Source organism: Scyliorhinus torazame, chromosome 6 (genome assembly GCF_047496885.1).
Source record: "Scyliorhinus torazame isolate Kashiwa2021f chromosome 6, sScyTor2.1, whole genome shotgun sequence".
NCBI lineage: Eukaryota > Metazoa > Chordata > Chondrichthyes > Carcharhiniformes > Scyliorhinidae > Scyliorhinus > Scyliorhinus torazame.
This window is the reverse complement of record NC_092712.1, coordinates 106,412,606-106,428,608: the sequence shown is the minus strand read 5'-3', so window position 1 is coordinate 106,428,608 and position 16,003 is coordinate 106,412,606. Positions and strand designations below refer to the sequence as shown.

At 50.2% G+C, this 16,003-nt stretch overlaps 1 protein-coding gene across 3 annotated transcripts in view; it reads right to left on the bottom strand.

Moving 5' to 3' along the window:
- Window positions 1-16,003, bottom strand: part of abcb4 (ATP-binding cassette, sub-family B (MDR/TAP), member 4) — a 198,882-nt gene that overhangs the window by 130,028 nt on the left and 52,851 nt on the right. For all 3 annotated transcript variants that reach the window (XM_072508646.1, XM_072508647.1, XM_072508648.1), the window contains exon 7: window positions 7,064-7,235. In XM_072508646.1, coding sequence (XP_072364747.1) covers window positions 7,064-7,235 — 172 coding nt within the window. The remainder of the gene's footprint in view (window positions 1-7,063; window positions 7,236-16,003) is intronic.

The window sequence follows — 16,003 nt, the reverse complement described above, 5'->3', positions numbered from 1 at the left end:
GTGGTCCTCCCGAGATTTCTTTTTGTATTCCAATGCCTCCCAATTGTGATTACTAAGGCCTTTTTTAAGAGGGTAAGCAGGAGCATTACAGGATTTGTGTGGACGAGCAAGACCCCACGGGTAAGGAGGGGGTTCTTGGAGCGTAGCAGAGATAGAGGAGGGTTGGCATTGCCGAATCTGGGTGGTTGTTATTGGGCAGCCAACGTGGCAATGATCCGTAAGTGGGTGATGGAGGGAGAGGGGGTGGCGTGGAAGAGGTTGGAGATGGCGTCCTGCAAAGGAACGAGCCTGGGGGCGCTGGTGACGGCACCACTGCCGCTCTCGCCGACAAGGTACACCACAAGCCCGGTGGTGGTGGCAATGCTAAAGATCTGGGGGCAGTGGAGACGACACAGGGGGGCGACGGGAGCCTCAGTGTGGTCCCCGATCAGAGACAACCATCGGTTTGTCCCAGGAAGGATGGACGGGGGATTTCAGAGCTGGCATCGGGTAGGGATTAGAAGAATGGGGGACCTGTTCGTTGACGGGACGTTTGCGAGCTTAGGGGCGCTGGAGGAGAAGTTTGGGCTACCCCTGGGAAATGCTTTCAGGTACATGCAAGTGAGGGCGTTTGTGAGGCGGCAGGGAGGGAATTTCCGCTACTCCCGGCACAGGGGATTCAAGATAGGGTGATCTCGGGCGTATGGGTCGGGGAGGGCAAGGTGTCGGCGATATACCAGGAGATGAAAGAAGAGGGGGAGGCTTTGGTAGAGGAGCTGAAGGGTAAATGGGAGGAGGAGTTGGGAGGAGATTGAGGAGGGGCTATGGGCTGATGCCCTAAGTAGGGTTAATTCCTCTTCCTCGTGTGCCAGGCTTAGCTTGATACAATTTAAGGTGGTTCATAGAGCGCATATGACGGGGGCGAGGCTGAGTAGGTTTTTTGGGGTGGAGGACAGATGTGGGAAGTGCTCAGGAAGTCCGGCGAACCATGTCCATATGTTTTGGTCATGACCGGGCACTGGAGGGGTTCTGGAGTGGAGTGGCGGGAACAATATCTAAGGTGGTGAAAGGCCTTCTTTTACCTCCGATGTCCGTGCTTCCAGGTTGAGCTTCTCTGGTTTTAGGCCTGCGTCCATCCTGATGTAGTTTAGCTTATTAAATTGTTGTACCCTCAATGACGACGCTCAGAGAGTAAAACGGTAAAGAAGGCTTTAATAAGCTAAGAACTAGCCTGGTGCCGAGACGGGTGCTAACTGGGTACCGCCCACAAGGCGGCCCCTTATATAAGACTCCCAGGTGGGCGGAGCCGGAGGCGGAGTCCCCCAGAGTTCCAAGCCCGGTCTTAAAGGGGACATCACCTTACATGATGATAAGGGTACAGTCATACAGTGGCCGTTCATCACAGTTTGTCCCGCCATGGGAGGGTTTGGTCTATTTGATGTTTATATTGTTAGGTGGGCCGTTGCTTGGGGTGGTGGGAGGATGGGATCGTTGTTGTTGATAAGGAAATTGACTTTGTATTTGTTACCATTTGCTACTTGTGGGTGGGGTGTAAATTCTGGAGAAAATGTGAAAATGGAGAATAAAAATATTTTACAAAAAAAACAAGCTATAGATCAATTGGCTATTTTTCCAACAATTGACTAATGTGGGCTTTGAATTTGTAAAGTATCAGAAAGATGTCTCGAGAAGCCATTTTGCACAAGGACTAGCAAAGACAGAGAGACAGAGTAACAGCCTCCCCGAACAGGCGCCGGAATGTGGCGACTAGGGGCTTTTCACAGTAACTTCATTTGAAGCCTACTTGTGACAATAAGCGATTTTCATTTTCATTTTCATTTCAGATGAGAAGAGAGATGTGAAGAGAAAGACATGGGTAATGAGAGGGAAAGACAGAGTTTTATGACAGGCAAAGGAAGAGAACAAGAGAGGTGGGAAGAGAGGAATGTTTATGGAGAGGTGCTAAGAGCTGTTTTCAATCTTTTTGATGCTGTCACTTCACAACTTGGTCTGAGAAGGGGGGAGATGTCTGTTCAATTGTTAAAGTTAAGCTGTTTCCTCTTACTGTTAAATACTGTTAATTGTTGTTAATTGATACCTTGCCTTTTATCTTTCTGACTGGTTACCTTTTTAATGGTTAATAACCTTCCTGAATTCATCATTAAAAGTTCTGTTTCATGCCATATGGTCAAGGTTTTAGAATATTATGAAATTTGATGTGGGGGAGGTAGGGCTATTGCAATCAAGTGAACCCCATAAATCTCAGTTGATAAATTTTTAAAAACTACTTTTAGTGCCAAGCACAAACAGGGGGCGGGATTCTCTCCTACCCGGCGGGGCGGGGGGGGTCCCAGCGGGCGGGGGGATCCCAGCGGGATGTAGTGGTGTGACCCACTCCGGCGCGGGCCGCCCCAAAGGTGCAGATTTCTCTGCGTCTTTAGGGGCCAAGCCCTCACCTTTAGGGGCTAGGCCTGCGCCGGAGTGGGTGCCGTCCCGCCGGCTGGTTTGGAAGGCCTTTGGTGCTAAGCCAGCCGGGGCCGAAGAGACTCCGCTGGCCGGCGGACGTCCGCGCATGCGCGGGAGCGTCAGCGGTTGCTGACGTCATTCCTGCGCCCGCAGGGGGGGGGGGGGGGGGTCACCTCCGTGTCAGAAATCGCAGAGGCTATGGCCGACGCGGAGGGGAAAGAGTGCCTCCATGGCACAGGCCCGCCCGTGGATCGGTGGGCCCCGATCGCAGGCCAGGCCACCGTGGGGGCACCCCCCGGGGCCAGATCGCCCCGCGCCCCCCCCCCCCCAGGACCTCGGAGCCCACTCGCGCCGCCTGGTCCCTGATTTGTTATGTTCTAGGTGTAACATAAGCGGCTTCCTTGTGGTGCATTTGACAAAGGAAGGTTCAGACGTGGAAATAACTTCAACACTTTTATTAAACTATTTACACTTCTATTACTCGGGTTCGACACTACTGCTAATCCTACTATAGCTACCCAGACTGACTAACCAGTTGCTGCAATCCCCGTGGTGGGTGTAATATTGAATCAACCCTGTGTCTGTACTCACTGACTGTCTCCACTGGAAAGGAATGAATGAAAATCGCTTATTGTCACAAGTAGGCTTCAAATTAAGTTACTATGAAAAGCCTCTAGTCGCCACATTCCGGCGCCTGTTCGGGGAGGCTGTTACGGGAATTGAACCGTGCTGCTGGCCTGCCTTGGTCTGTTTTCAAAGCCAGCGATTTAGCCCAGTGTGCTAAAAGAGGCAGATCATGTGCGTGGTGTCCTTTATATATGGGTTGGTGTAATGCTCCCCTGTGGTCGTGTCACCTCCGTGTGCATCGTGAACGTCCATTGGTCATGTCCTATCTAACTGATCTATTGGTTGAGTGTGTGTGTGTGTGATGTCTCTTGTGCTCCCTCTAGTGTCTAACTAGCCTACATGAATTTACATTGATGCACATCACCACAGTTCTGCTGGTAAGGGAGGTGGTTTAATTCACGCCGGTGGGACCGGCATTACAGCAGCGGGACTTCGGCCCATTGCGGGCCGGAGAATCGCCGGGGGGGGGGGGCACGCCGACCGGCGCGGAGCGATTACCGCCCCCGCCGAATCTCCGGTGCTGGAGAATTTAGCGGCCGGCGTGGGCGGGATTCACGCCGCCGCCCCCCCCCCCCCCCCCCCCCCCGGCGATTCTCCGACCCGGCGGGGGGGTCGGAGAATCTTCTTTATGTGATCACAAATTAGCTGGATGTTTAGATAATGAAATTAATGAATTGCAGTGGCTGCTACACTGGAGCTCGCAGAGCCACATGTGCGCAGTCAATGGCACCCTGCGCATATGGGAAGTCAGAGAGCACAGCAAATCCCACAGCTCTGGCAACCTGGCTTGCTTAATCCAACATGACCTGAACACATTTCAAAAGAACAACAAAGAACAAAGAAATGTACAGCACAGGAACAGGCCCTTCGGCCCTCCAAGCCCGTGCCGACCATACTGCCCGACTAAACTACAATCTTCTACACAAATTTCAGGCTTGGATTGATAAATGACAAGTATCATTCTTGCATCACAAATGCCAGATAATGACCATCTTTGCAAGAGAGAATCTAACTATTTCCCTTTGACATTCAATGACAATCGCAGAATCCCTGACTATCAACATCCTGAGATTACCATTGATCAGAAACTGAACTGGTCCAGCCCACTAAACAATGTGGCCACAAGAGCAGGTCAGCAGCGGGAATTCTGCAGTGGGTAGATCATCTCCTGACTCCCCAAAGCCTTCCATCATCCACAGGGCACAAGTCAGGATTGTGATGGAATACTCTCCACTTGCCTGGATGAGTGCAGCACCAACAATACTCAAGAAGCTCACCTTGAGCAAAGCTACTGGCTTCATTGCAACCTATTCACCACCTTAGACATTCACTCCCTCCATCTCGAAACACAATGGCACAAGTATGTACCATCTACAAGATGCACTTCAGCAAATCACGGAGGCTTTACTGATAGTACCTTCCAAACCCACAACCTCTATCACCTAGAAGGACAAGGGGTACAGATGCATGGAAACATCAACTTCAAGTTCCCCTCCAAACACCACACTATCCTGACTAGGAGCTAAATCACTGATCCTTCACAGTTGCTGTGTGAAAATCCTGGAATTCCCTCCCGAACAGCACGGTCGCTGGCCTAGCCAGCGATGCCCATGTCCCCTGAATAGAAAAAAAAGTGTGCGTTGAAATGTCTACCTGGAATTAATCCACTGGGAACTGCAGTTTCTGGACAAAAATCACTTTTTATTTGAATATTTCAGCAAATGGATGGAGAAACTATTGTGGACTTTGAAATATTTTGTGTCTTTCAATTTGTCCAATTATCATATTTTACATGATTTTTATGTTATAGGGTTAATTGTTGCGTTTGAAAATTCAGAGAGATTTGAACTTTCACCACAGCTTGAGATAGCCATGTTGACACAAGCCTTTCCTTTTTCAACCAATTTCAAAGTTCAGCCGCGTCTAAGGCAAAGATATTTTAAACCACATTAGCTTATCAGAGAGTACCATTTAAGGCTATCAAGGTGGAATTTACGCAGTACATTTTTATGTTTATTTGTCTAGCTTTGTACATGCAATACAGGTAAAGATCTCACAGGATGCAAAGGATACGAGATCATTGACCTCATATCCAAATAAAAATAAACCGAGCACAAACTGGTTAGAAATCAGATGAGAAAGTCATGCAATTACAATGGACAACTTCAGAGTCAGCATACTCTATTAAATTTTAACAGACTCCAAATATTTCAAATTACTCTTGATAAAATGTATTTATTTTTAGACACCAGACTTTGCAGAATCACTGAATACTACAGTGCAGAAGAGGCCCTTCGGCCCATCGAGTCTGCACCGACGCATGAAAGGCCCTGACCTGCCCACCTAACCCCACTTACAGTCTAGAAATCTAGCTTACAATTAGGAGTTCATTATGTGAGACTCCAGCACCTCATATATTCCTCATGAATAATTTGGAAACTATGAGAATATAAAAAACCAGAGATTTTATCTGGGATGTGTACACCAGGTCAAAGAGCTGTGTAAAATTAGACAAAAGATTCAGTGCAAATGAGGAGGGATCTATGGTTGTCCACTGTAGTCCATCCTAATCAAGTCATTATCAATGATATATCGGATGACATTGTAAGGCAAAGTGTCTGTTCCAGCAAATTATGATGTTATTGCTCCTTTTTCTGGATTATATTGTGCTGGTAGATTCAACTGTTGATCTAGACACAGAAAATCCAAAAACCAATGATTCTGGCACGTAGGTTAGGATTGGACCCATGGAATCAGCAATTCTGGGAAACATTCCATGATTGCAAGGAAACCCCAATTTGCCTGCAAATGGCACACATCTGCATCACTTGGGCGACATCTAGGTGCCCACATTAAGAAAGTTCAGCATAGCTGCCTCCAGGCACTCTTTCAAAATCAGATGCACAATTACAGATATCTCAGTTTCAACTGAAGCCTGCCATGGCCAAACCTTGAATATTCAGAATCCCTCCACCTCACTCCCTCTTGTGTTGATAGTCATGCTTGGGGAAATCAAAACCCTACAGGTAAGTGCAGATTTCTCAACAACTTGGACTGAAAGCGGAAAGACATGGGGTTGGATTTTCTGTTTCTGCGGCTAAATGCCGGCTCGAACGGAGAATCCGTGGGAGTTTCACAACAGCAAATTGGTGTTGACGCCTCATTGATTCTGGTGAGGGGCTAGCACCGGCGTCGAGTGAAACTCCCACGGATCGTGCCGAAATCGACCACAGAACTGCCAAGTCCTGGGCCACGCATGCGCAAGGCTGACGACCTGCACCGGTCACGCCCGTACAACATGGCGCCGGCCGTGCACGAAACCGAACCCACCAACCGCGACCACACAGCCCATTCCCTGGCCCCACCCCCCAGTTCCCCAGCCCTAGCAGAGGTCTCCCCGGCCAGCAGCACGGGTCCCGGCCAAGTGTGGCGGCGCTGGACACTGTCCGCAGCTGGCACGCCGGGTTCCCGACCGCTGAGACCACACGTGGCTTGGCCATCGGGAACTCAGCCCATCGGGTGCGAAGCATCACGGGCGGGCCGCCCGCTGACGCGCCAACAATGACACAGTTTTGGTGGGCGCAGAGCATGGCGGACTGCCGTCAAACCGACGCCTGCCCCGATTCCGACGTCGGAATCCATTCTCCACCCGATCCCCAAGCGTGGATTTGGCGTCGGGCTACAGAGAATCCCGCCCGTGGTAATGAGCTTCCATGTGTGAAATGGCTAACACGAGAACAAAGAACCACAGATGCAGCACCATATTTCATTGCTCTATAATGACTGTTCTGGAAATTAAAGCAAAGTCATTATTGACAAGGCTGCATCAAGTGAGTTCAGAGAATGAGCTTGCTCATGTTGTAGAATCTGGGAAAAGCCGTGGGAGAAAAGTTGGGATAGAAATTAGGGAATAATACCTATTTGTTCCAAAAATGAAAATTCAAAATGTTTTAGATAAACATAATTAAAACACACAGCCAACCACACTAACCTTGGACCAGATGGCTGCAGAAATTCCCAGAGCCGGACTCACAGCCAGAATCACCAGTGCCAGCTTCCATCCATTCAAAAAGCCGACCACAAAACCAGCTACAAAGGAGGCCAGCGACTGCAGAAGCAAGCCTATCTTATCGCCAATTCCTTCACTTATTTTTGAGATATCACTGAAAGAAAGAGATTGCAACTCAACATCAATATCTGCTAAAATGTCAATCTACAGGCATGTTTTTGCTGTTCAACTCACCAGTTTTATAATATGGTCGTTAAACCCATCCCTTCTCTGGTTTGTATGGTGAACAGAGTTCCAGTTACTTCCGCACCACATCATAGGCTCCCCATCCAAATGGATGATGGTACATTCTTTAGTTCTGGGAATGTGGTAGTCTGTGTAGAGGTATTACGGTACCTAGTAATGCTGGAACACCATTGGTAGATATTGTATGTTTCCCATTGGTCAAGCTGTATGGTGGCTCCGCCCTGCAAGGCGGGGTATAAGAGCCCGTGCCGCCCCAGCAGCCTTCTTTCTGTCCCTGAGCTGCTGGTGGACACATCTAGCTTATTAAAGCCTTCAGTTGGACTACAACCTCGCTTTAGTGGTCATTGATCGTGCATCAATTTAATAAGCTAGATTTAAAAGGATGGAGCTCCGAATCAAGCCGGAGTGTCTGCAACTCAGCCCCCTCGCGGCGAACTCAGCGGCAACCTTCAAGCTCCGGCTGGCGTGTTTTATCGGATATCTCGGAACGGCCGAGAAACACACCCACAGGAGAACATAAATTGCAAGTCCTGCACTCGAGGATGAGCCCAGAAATTTACACCCTCATCGAGGACGCGGACGACTTCGATGCAGCAATGGAGCTGCTAAAAGGACATTATATTCGCCTGGTAAACCAGGTCTACACCCGACATCTGCTAGCGACGAGGCGACAAATCCCTGGGGAAATCGCTGGAAGAATTCTACCGTGCGCTCCTGGTGTTGGGGAGAAACTGCAGCTGCCCGCAAGTTTAGGCGAGCGACCACACAGAACTTTTAATCCGGGACACTTTCATTGCAGGTATGCTGTCCTCCCAAATCCGCTAGCGATTGCTGGAGAAAGACACCCTAGGCCTCAAGGAGGCACGGGCCCTTGCCGGCTCCCTGGATGTGGCCTCCCGAAACGCCCGCGCTTACGTCCCCGACCGTGCAGCAGCCCTCTGGGCAGCGTGGAACCCCCCCCACGGCTGACCCCGAGACATCTCCCATCCCCCCACAAGCTTGTGCTGTAAGACAGCCTGGCAACCCCAGGGGGCCCCGCTGCTATTTTTGCGGGCAGGCCAAGCACCCCCGGCAGCGCTGTCCGGCCCACACATCCACCTGCAATGGAAGCAGTAAAAAGGGCCACTTTGTGGCGGTATGCCAGGCCCGGGCGGTCGCTGCGGTCTCCGATGGCGAATGCGGACCGCCACCACAATCCTCTCCACAGTCCCCGTGCGGCCAGCGGGTGCCGCCATCTTCCTCCTCCAGGGCCACATGCGGGCTCCGGGCGCCGCCATCTTGTCCCACAAACACCACGTGCGTTGGATGGGCGCCGCCATTTTGTGCACCCCCAGCCACGTGCGACCAATGGGCGCCGCCATCTTGGATGGACTCCCAGGACCCCCATCTCGGCTGACCACACACCGCCCGAAGAGAACATTCAATTGCTACCGCGAATAGCCTCGGTGACCCTGGACCAGTCCCGGCCTCGAACACTCTCAACTGCTACAACAACGGTACTAATCAACGGGCACGAGACGTCCTGCTTAATCGACTCTGGGAGCACGGAGAGCTTCATACACCCCAACACAGTAAGGCGCTGTTCTCTCCCCGTCCACCCCGTTAATCAAAAATCTCGCTGGCCTCCGGTTCTCACTCAGTAGAGATGGCCCAGGGAATGGAGTTTAAAAATTACCGGCTCTACGTCCTTCCCCACCTCTGCGCGGCCACACTCCTAGGGTTAGACTTCCAGTGCAACCTCCAAAGTCTAACTTTCAAATTCGGCGGCCCTATGCCCACCCTCACTGTCTGCAGCCTTGCAACCCTGAAGGTCGGTCCGCCTTCCCTGTTTGTGAACCTCACCCCGGATTGCAAACCCGTCGCCACCAGGAGCAGACGGTACAGTGCCCAGGATGAGATCTTTATTAGGTCAAAGGTCCAACGGCTACTGAGGGAAGGAGTCATTGAAGCTAGCAACAGTCCCTGGAGAGCTCAAGTAGTGGTGGTAAAGACCAGGGAGAAGCATAGGATGGTCATCGACTACAGTCAGACCATCAACAGGTTTACGCAGCTGGACGCGTACCCTCCCCCCCGCATATCCGACCTGGTGAACAGGATCGCGTATTACAAGGTCTTCTCCACGGTGGATCTTAAGTCCGCCTACCACCATCTCCCCATCCGCACAAGTGACCGCAAGTACACTGCCTTCGAGGCAGATGGGCGGCTCTACCACTTCTTAAGGGTTCCCTTCGGTGTCACTAATGGGGTCTCGGTCTTCCAGCGCGTGATGGGCCGAATGGTTGACCGGTACGGTTTACGGGCAACATTCCCGTATCTCGATAATGTCACCATCTGCGGCCACGTCCAGCAGGACCACGACACCAACCTCCGAAAATTCCTCCAGACTACAAAGATCCTTAACCTTACATACAACAAGGATAAATGCGTGTTTAGCACCGACCGCCAAGCCATCCTCGGCTACGTAGTGCGAAATAGAGTTATAGCCCCGACCCTGAACGCATGCGCCCCCTTATGGAGTTCCCCCTCGCTCACTGCTCCAAGGCCCTGAAGCGCTGCCTAGGCTTTTTTTCTTACTATGCCCAGTGGGTCTCCAACTATGCGGACAAGGCCCGTCCCGTGATCCAATCCACAGTGTTTCCCCTGCCGATAGAGGCCCGCCAGGCCTTCAGCCGCATCAAAGCAGACATTGCAAAGGCCACGATGCATGCCATCGACGAGTCCCTCCCCTTCCAGGTCGAGAGCGACGCCTCCGACGTAGCTCTGGCGGCCACTCTCAACCAAGCGGGCAGACCCGTGGCCTTCTTCTCACGTACCCTCCATGCTTCCGAAATCCGCCACTCCTCAGTCGAAAAGGAGGCCCAGGCCATAGTGGAAGCTGTGCGATATTGGAGGCATTACCTGGCCGGCAGGAGATTCACTCTCCTCACTGACCAACGGTCGGTCGCCTTCATGTTCGATAATGCACAGCGGGGCAAGATAAAAAACGATAAGATCTTACGGTGGAGGATCGAACACTCCACCTATAACTACGAGATCTTGTATTGTCCCGGGAAGCTAAATAAGCTCCCTGATGCCCTGTACCGCGGCACATGTGCCAACGCACAAGTGGATCGCCTCCGAGTCCTCCACAAGGACCTCTGCCACCCAAGGGTCACTCGCATCTTCCACTTTATCAAGACCCGCAACCTGCCCTACTCCATTGAGGGGGTCAGGTCAGCCACCAGGAATTGCTAAATCTGCGCGGAGTGCAAACCGCACTTCTACAGGCCAGAGAAAGCGCACCTGATAAAGGCTTCCCGTCCCTTTGAACGCCTCAGCATGGACTTCAAAGGCCCCCTCCCCTCCACCAACCGCAACATGTACTTCCTGAACGTGATTGACGAGTACTCCCGATTCCCATTCACCATCCCCTGCCAGGACATGATCACGATCACTGTCATCAAGGCCCTCCATAGCATCTTTACGCTGTTCGGGTTCCCCGCTTAACACATAGCGATCGGGGTTCCTCCTTTATGAGCGACGAACTGCGTCAATTCCTGCTCAGCAAGGGCATTGCCTCGAGCAGGACGACCAGTTACAACCCCCGGGGTAACGGACAGGTAGAGAGGGAGAACGGAACGGTCTGGAAGACCTACTGGCCCTACGGTCCAGGAATCTCCCAGTCTCCCGCTGGCAGGAAGTCCTCCCGGATGCCCTCCACTCCATCCAGTCACTGCTTTGTACCACGACCAACCAAACACCTCACAAACGTCTCCTTGTCTTCCCCAGGAAGTCCTCCTCTGGGACCTCGCTCCCGACCTGGCTGGCAGCTCCCGGACCCATCCTGCTCCGAAAACACATGCGGGCGCACAAGTCGGACCCATAGGTCGAGAGGGTCCACCTTCTCCACGCTAACCCCCAGTACGCCTACGTGACGTACCCCGACGGCCGACAAGAAACGGTCTCCCTACGAGACCTGGTGCCCGCCGGATCCCCACGCACACCCCAGCCACCAGTCCCACCCTCCCTCCCACCGGTGCACCTTACAGCCGCCTTCCCAGGAGGATCGGTTCTTCCGCCAGCTCCGTCTAGGCCCCCTCCCCACCCACCGACGCACCACGCAGACGCTCCCTTCCCAGGTCAATCGGCTTCCCCACCAGCGCCGTCTAGGGGTCTTGAAGCTGCCACAGAGATCGAGGCCATGCTCCCGGAGTCACAGACGCCTGAGCCTCCACCGGCGTCACCACCAAAGCTTTGACGATCACAGAGGACAACCAGGGCCCCCGATCGACTGATTGCTTCATTTTAAAGTGTATCTCGTTAATTGTGAAATTGTAAATAGTTACGACAATAAGACAAAACGCTGTACGGAGGTATTACGGTACCTCCATAACTATAACTTCTACCACGTTACCATGTTGTAATACCAAGCCACCGCCCCCGCCGGACTCTTTTTTAACAGGGGGTGAACGTGGTAGTCTGTGTAAAGGTATTACGGTACCTAGTAATGCTGGAACACGATTGGTAGATATTGTATGTTTCCCATTGGTCAAGCTATATGGTAGCTCCGTCCTGCTAGGCGGGGTATAAGAGCCCATGCCGCCCCAGCAGCCTTCTTTCTGTACCTGAGCTGCTGGGGGAAACATCTAGCTTATTAAAGCCTTCAGTTGAACTACAATCTCGCTTTAGTGGTCATTGATCGTGCATCAAGGAATTTTTAAACAGATTGCCTGGGTCTGGTCATTGTCAAATTGATAATGTTTGCAGCAGTTTGATTTAGCAAATTGGTTGCTGTGTTTCTTGCGCTACCACGGTGACTTTGCTTCAAAATAACTTACTTGGCTTTGGGATGTCATGAATGGTGCCACTTAAAATGCAAGTCTTTTTTTCTTATATTTTATTTGCAAGGATTTTCGTATAAACAGTGAAGTGTGTGTTAGGTACACAAGGACCACGTGTTAGAAATATAATATTTATTTTTTTCCTCTCATCTAGATATAACAGCAAAACGTATTTGACCTATGCCATTTTGGAATAGCCAGAGTAAGCAGTACTCAAACACTGAAGCATGATGGTCTATCCCACTATGCGACTTGCTAGTCCTTCCTGTCAGCACTAAAGCTGCCACAAATAAAATCCCGATGTTGACGTGTTGATGTAAAGAACCCCAAAGGTGTTATCATTGGAAAGATAAACTAGTAAAACGTGGAAATGAAGGGTACCAACAAAACTTGTCTGAACGAGTCTGAAGGTCTAACTTCAAGGGGAAATATCCTGTAAATGGCAAAAACTCGTAGAAAGTCAGAGAGATCTGGGCATGCAGGTCCACAGATCTTTGAAGGTGGCAACACAAGTGGACAAGGTAGTCAAGAAAGCATATGGAATGCTTGCCTTCATTGGACGGGGCATTGAGTATAAAAACTGGCAAGTCATGCTACAGGTAATGGGAGGAGAAGGGGATTAAGACACTAAAAGATTTGTTTCTTAGGGGTCGGTTTGCAGGATTGAAGGAGCTGGAAGCGAAGTATGGGCTGGAGCAGGGGGAAATGTTTAGCTACATGCAGGTTCGAGATTTTGCCAGAAAGGAGATACAGAGCTTCCCAGTGGAGCCGGCCTCCACATTGCTGGAGGAGGGGCTGATGACAGGCGGACTGGAGAAGGGGGTAGTGTCAGCGGTTTACGGAGCTATTTTGACGGGGAGAAGGCACCACTGGAAGGGATCAAAGCAAAGCGGGAGGAAGAGTGGGAGAGGATATGGAGGAGGGGCTCTGGTGTGAGGTGCTCCGGAGAGTCAACGCCTCCACCTCGTGCGCGAGGTTAGGACTGATACAGCTGAAGGTGGTATACAGAGCACACCTCACGAGGGCGAGGATAAGCTGATTCCTAGAGGGAGTGGAAGATGTGTGTGAATGTTGCGCGGGGGGGGCAAATCACATTCATATGTTTTGGTCCTGTCCGAAGCTAGAGGATTACTGGAAGGAGGTTTTTAGGGTAATTTCTAAAGTGGTGCACGTGAAACTGGACCTGGGCCCCCGGGTAGCCGTATTCGGGGAGTCGGACCAGCCAGGGTTGGAAACGGTTGCGGAGGCAGATGTTGTAGCCTTCGCCTCGTTGATCGCCCGAAGGCGGATCCTGTGCCCTGGCATGGCGGGGGGACCTGTTGGAATTCTTGACTCTTGAGAAGGTTAAGTTTGAACTGAGGGGAAGGATGGAGGGGTTCTACAATTCATGGGCATTATTCATTATGCACTTTCAAGAACTGGTTAACATTGAACATTAGTTGGGGGGGTGGGTGGGAGGGTTGGGAGGAGGGGGACTGTATGTGTTAATGGTGACTATGGGTGATCCCTGATTTCGTTTTGTCATTTGTTTGTATGAACATGCGGGCTAATATTTGGAGTTTGGTGGGAGGATGGGATCGTTGTTATTGTCATGGGAATTGACATATTTGTTACTGATTATTGTTTATTGTTGATGGGTGTAAATTTGGGAGAAAATGTGAAAGAGGAGAACAAATTTTATTTTTATTTTTTATAAGTCATGCTACAGGTGTATACAACCTTGGTAAGGCCGCACTTGGAATATTGCGTGCAATTCTAGTCGCCACACTACCAGAAGGATGTGGAGGCATTGGAGAGGGTGAAGAGGAGGTTTACCAGGATGTTGTCTGCTCTGGAGGGTGTTAGCTATGTGGAGAGGCTGAATAGACTCGTACTGTTTTCATTAGAAAAACGGAGGTTGAGGGGTGACCTGATAAGAGGTTTACAAGATTATGAGGGGCATGGATAGAGTGGATGGGCGGGCACTCTTTCCCAAGGTGAAGGGGTCAGTCACCAGGGGGCATAGGTTTAAGATCTGTGGGGCAAAGTTTAGACGAGATGTGCAACGCAGGTTTTTTACGCAGAGGGTGGTGAGTGCCTGGAACGCGTTGCCAGGGGAGTTTGTGGAAACAGATATGTTAACGGCGTTCAAAAGGCATCTTGACAAACACATGGATAGGATGGGTACAAATACGGCACAAGGAAGTGCTGAGGGCTTTGACAAAGGTTGGTATCATGACCGGGACAGGCTTGGAGGGCCGAAGGGTCTGTTCCTGTGCTGTTTGGTCTTTGTTCTTTTTTCTTTGTACACCTTAAAATGGAACTCCAGTGTTACTGGTGCCAGCATTATCAATTTTTACTGGGATTTGAACTTGTTGAACCGGATTTTCATTCTAGAATTGAGCTCTGCCTCTCATTCAAAACCTATGGCTGAGCGTCGATCGTTACTACCAAGGCATCAAATACAAGCATACAAACAATGCTGGGCAGGAAAGGATCTGCTGGTCTATCCTGTCCCACACAATGCAATGCTTTGTTCATCACAATATATACAATTCTCACCCCACCCTAAAGTCTTTCAATTGCCTGGGAGCAGCAAACAAAAAAGCAGATAAAAAGCCAGGCCAATTGTGGGACAAAAAAACCTGGAAAATGTCTCTCTATGAACAGTTTATGTGATTGAAACTAGTCCAAGAGGTTACTTTGGGCCTAGGTTTGAGAGGGAAGAATAACAAAAAGGCAGGTTTGTGAAAGGCTGGAATACACGACAAAAAGCTGTAAAGCCAAAAGGATTGCTAATGGGACAAGGAAAGAAACAAGAATGCGTCTAGAGAAGGTGTGAATGGCAGGATAGCTGCTAACTAGTGGGTGGCACGGTAGCACAGTGGTTAGCATTGTTGCTTCACAGCGCTAGGGACCCGCGTTTGATTCCCGGCTTGGATCAATGTCTGTGTAGAGTCTACCTGTTCTCCCTGTGTCTGCGTGGGTTTCCTCCGGGTGATCCGGTTTCCTCCCACAAATCCCGAAAGACGTGCTTGTTAGGTGAATTGGACATTCTGAATTCTCCCTCTGTGTACCCGACCTGACGCTGGAATGTGGCGACTAGGGGATTTTCATGGTAACTTCATTGCAGTGCTAATGTAAGCCTATTTGTGACACTAATAAATTAGATTATTATAAACATAAAGTGAATTAAAATAAAAAAATGTGACCTTTCAAACTTCTCCTCGTTCTGTTGAAAGGTCAGACAATCAGGAGACAGGAACTGGAAATGAGGGCTCATGCTTAAAGGTCAAAGAATATCTTGCCATCCAATCAGGAACAGCAGCTATGTGATCTTATGGGAGGTCCCCAATTAACAGTCTGTCTCCATGTCTTCTGACAATTGGGGATGGTGGAAAGGGCACAAATGTGGGAGGCCAATGGGAGGGCATGCAGGACACGCCAGCCAACAGCCTTGCTGGGAGATGTGAACACATGTGATGCAAGGGCTAGTGGAAAGTTGCTTCAAAATGGAGGCATTCTCAACCAGTTTCAGAGGGATTATTAAAAATGAAGACCCAAAGCTTTCATGGCTGGGAAAACAGTGGCTAAGTGGTATTGTTGTTGGACTAGTAATCCACAGACCCAAGGTTATGCTGTTGGGACCAGGGTTCAAATCCACCAGGGTAAATGGTAAAATTTTAATTCAATATAAAATATTGAGTTAAAAGTCAAATGATGACCTTGAAACATTGTCGATTATCGTAAAAATCCAACTGGTTTACTAACATCCTTTAAAGAAGGAGATCTGTTGTCCTTTCCTGGTCTGGCCCTTATATGACTTCAGATTCACAGCAATGTGGTTTACTCTTATGCCCTCCAGGATGGGGCAATA